We start from the raw sequence: 4,082 nt of genomic DNA, 5'->3' as shown, positions 1-4,082 counted from the left end.
AAAAAAAAAAAAAAAAAAAAGCCAACAGTAAGATTCCCTAAACATGAATCCTTCAGTCTATTAGTATCTGAACCAAAACATATAAATCTTTAAATGTACAAGATATTGTTTAAATAGCATATTCTTCTATTGTTATCAAACACGTTCATTAGATTAGTTGACAAAACAACGTAAGAGTCATTTTCTAAGAATTGTCAAACAATAGATCAAGTCTTACCTCCATTGCTAAAGCTGCTGTCTGTTGGTCATAATGATTCAGAAGATTAGGCATGAAGGTAGTATTATAAGGCAAATCTTGGCACATCCTCAAGGTAATAGGTTCACAAGAAAACAAACTGTGCCCACCTATATGCCCCACAAACATAGTCAAGGGCCAAAGATAGAAGAAGATCCAACTCATAGCCATCCTTCCTCGATCTGAATGAGATTCTGATGATCAGGGCCTACTCAATATGTATTTTAGATCTTTACACACCTGCAGGTCTCGGCTTGAAAGTACTTTTATATCTTACTGTTAAGTTCTTCAAATAGTTAAATACTCTTTGTGCTGTCAGAGGTTCGTTAGCTTGGTCTCACAAAAGGCATTTGTTTTTGGTTTCACAATATGGGAAAATGACATCATCTTGTCTCTTCTTTTCATTTTATTACATAGGGCACATCTGGCCAGCAATCAAGTTGATCAACCACATTCCCAAACAACAGATTCCATCTTAGGAGAAGAGCTATTTCTTCCTTTGATTGAAATATCTGAAAAATATTATTTAAAAAAATGAGAGAAACTAGTCATTTCCTCTTAAAATATTGTCAACTTCATATAAAAATCTTTGACGAGAGGTATCGTACCACCAAATAGATAAAAATACATGGGTACTTCATAAAGATATAATATGGTTTTTCTACTTTATCATTCATGTTATAGATACACTAAAATAATCCTTACACAGCATTTAAAGACAAATTTTTCTTCCCTCAGTTGCTTATATAACACATGGTTTAACTTCTCATCTATGATGGCAATTTTTCATTTGTCGCAAGATGTAATTGATCCATTTTGAAAAATTCTTATGCTGTTGTCCTAAATTTTATTTAAATGATATCAATTATACTTATAACCTAAATTATTGAATTTGAAATTATGTGTTTTAATCCTTAATAGCATATTTTCACATTAGTTGATTTGACAGAAGCCATCTGTGAAAGGGTCTGAAAATTAAACCAAAAGATACAGATTCAAGCCTCTTACAAGCTGTGTGAATATAAACACATCACTTAATTTCTTTGGATCCAGAATTTTTCTTCCTGAAAATGATTCCAATACCACCTCTCTCACAGGGATGATGTATAAGTGAATCATGAGAAAATGTATGCCTAAGTACTTTATAAATGGTTATGTAGCAACAAGTATTTTTATTACTGAATTACAGCTGATACAAATGCTACTTCTATCAACCAATACTAAACTGACAAACAGAAGGTTATAAAAGTAATACCAGGAAATTTTCCCAATATTACATCATCTTTTTGGACTGTGCAAAAATTTAATACCATAGATATAGCCCTTGAATTAGAAACATTTAACAAATGGCCATTACATACAGCTAGACTGCAGAGAATAGAAATCATCCCTAAAAAGTCACAGCAGAAATAAGAATAATTCCCAGTTATCATTTCCATTGAGCTTTAGAATTTCTGACATGCCCCTGCCTTTCCAGGGTTGGGAGGGTATGGGTGAAACGAAAGGCAGGTCTGGTAGGAAAAAAAGCAAATTCTAAGCTATCACATTCTTATTTGGTTTAGTAACGACATTAGTTTTATTTGATTTTGTTTCATATGCATTGGATATTCTTGTGTTTGTTGTGGAAAGCCTATGTTGGGAAAGGATGAGAAATTCAGATTCAGAAATTCTCAGAGACCCAGGTTAACAGGACAACTCAAATACTAGTACCCATGATAGTTTAGACCTTGACACCTGGAACTGGTTTGGCTTAAGGAAGAAAAGAAACTGTTGTTTGTGCACTATCGATGACTGGGACCTCTACATCCCAAGTATCACTGACTAGGCAGAAAACTATTTGAAGAAAGCAAAACAGTCGCTGAATCTTCCCAATTTCTCCCTCTAGTAGATGGTCTTGAGCGGTGGAAGGGAAAAGGAAAGTCTGCAGCCTCTAGAATTAGGAAAGCTAAGGTCATGAGCAATCCCTGCTCAAAACGCCTTAATCTCCCTGTGCTCTACATCAGAGCTTTCTTTGACAACTTCTTGGCCTGCCATTTTTTCTTCCTCCTTCAGGTTGGCCCCAGAAATGTTAAGACCTGGCTATAGAAAACTAATATTAACCATAATTAAAAACATATTTAAGCTTAATTACCATGTAGCACAGCAATAATTATGCATATCATTAAATATATGTAAAATAACTGCTGAAAACTTTATTTGATTACAGTTTTAAAACATCCATGTAAGTTCAATCTTTGTAGTTTACAGCTTATGCGGCATGTTCATCTGCTTGCAACTAAAAAACAAAATTAAAGAGAACATTGCTGAGGCCAGGCGCGGTGGCTTCCACATGTCATAGTATGACATCAAAATTACCACATTTCAAGACACTTTTATAAAATCTATTATGTTAAGCTGTAGAAAGACAATCTTAATATAGCAGGATTGTCATTTATGATTATTAAAAGGGAAAAAACAATGGAATTCAGTGAGATAAAAAGAAAACAGGCACAATATAGATCTTATTTTAAGAATTTTCATTTCCCCAAAATAACAGTTCTCTAATTTTATAAAGTGTAGCAGATTGATGGACCCTCTGCAGGTCTCAGAAATCTGAATGCTGGAGAAAGAATACATTCTGATGATTACCTCAGGTTACAAGTGCTCCGTAAGTCAGGTCTTGAGAAATGTCATCCTAAAATAGAATAATTAAAAAGAGTAAAGGTAATATTTGTATATAATTATATGCACAAAGTGAATTTTAAAAGCACATAAAGAATAACACTTTAATAGAAAGATGAGCAAAGAACATAAATTTACAAAAGAAATACAAATAGCCAATAAACACATGAAAAGATATTCAACTTTACTAATAAAAAATGCAAATATGAGATAATAGTTTTGCCAACCAAATGGGCAAAAATAACAATGATAGAACACCATACAAGAAAGGGCATAGGGAAAAGAACATTTTCAATGTTTTGACATTTTCAAACACTACTGCTAGGAATGCAAACTGGTTGGTACTTTTAACAAAAAAAGGGCTACTTATATCGAAAGCCCTTAAAATGTGCACAATCTGATCCAGCAAATCTATTTTACAATTTATTCTAAAAAAGTAAACACACAAGTACTAATGAGGCATAGCCAAAATATTAGTATAGGTTGGGCACTGTGGCTCACACCTATAATCCTAGCACTTTGGGAGACTGAGGTGGGAAGATTATCTGAGGTCAGGAGTTCAAGATCAGCCTGAGCAAAAGTGAGACCCAGACTCTACAAAAAAAAATAGAAAAATTAGCCAGGCATGGTGGTGCATGCCTGTAGTCCCAGCTATTTGGGAGGGTGAGGCAGGAGGACTGCTCAAACCCGGGAGTTTGAGATTGCAGTGAGCTATGATAATGACACTGCACTCTAGCCTGGGAGACAGAGCGAGATTCTGTCTGAAAAAATAACATTGTTTATAACAATAAAAAACTGGAAACAACCTAAAAGTCTACCACTAAGGGATTGGTTAAATTATAGTACAATCATATAATGAAATATTATAGTCACTAAAATGATAAGCATAAACCTACACTTATTGACATAGTAAGACAGTAACAAAAAGTAAAAAATTAAGGCCAGGTGCAGTAGTTCATGTCTGTAATCCAGCACTCTTGGAGGTTGAGGCGGGAGTATTGCTTGAACTCAAGAATTGGAGACCAGCCTGAGAAAGAGTGAGACCCTGTCTCTACTAAAAATAGAAAAATTAGCCGTGCATCCGAGCTATTCAGGAGGCTAAGGCAGGAGGATCTCTTTAGCCCAGGAGTTTGAGGTTGCAGTGAGGTATGATGACACCACTGCACTCTACCCAGGGCAACAGAGC

At 34.8% G+C, this 4,082-nt stretch overlaps 1 protein-coding gene across 2 annotated transcripts in view; it reads right to left on the bottom strand.

Moving 5' to 3' along the window:
- The window catches only part of FZD3 (frizzled class receptor 3), a 75,219-nt gene that overhangs the window by 51,636 nt on the left and 19,501 nt on the right, over positions 1–4,082 (bottom strand). Inside the window, exons 2-3 of one of the 2 annotated variants that reach the window (XM_012654933.1) lie at positions 2,864–2,909; positions 218–747 (exon numbers count right to left, since the gene is read on the bottom strand). In XM_012654933.1, coding sequence (XP_012510387.1) covers positions 218–406 — 189 coding nt within the window. In that variant the 5' untranslated portion in view covers positions 407–747; positions 2,864–2,909. The remainder of the gene's footprint in view (positions 1–217; positions 748–2,863; positions 2,910–4,082) is intronic. The other variant, XM_012654934.1, reaches the window with a different exon arrangement.

Source organism: Propithecus coquereli, unplaced genomic scaffold, assembly GCF_000956105.1.
Source record: "Propithecus coquereli isolate 6110/MARCELLA unplaced genomic scaffold, Pcoq_1.0 Scaffold451, whole genome shotgun sequence".
NCBI lineage: Eukaryota > Metazoa > Chordata > Mammalia > Primates > Indriidae > Propithecus > Propithecus coquereli.
This window is presented reverse-complemented; position numbering and strand designations above follow the sequence as displayed.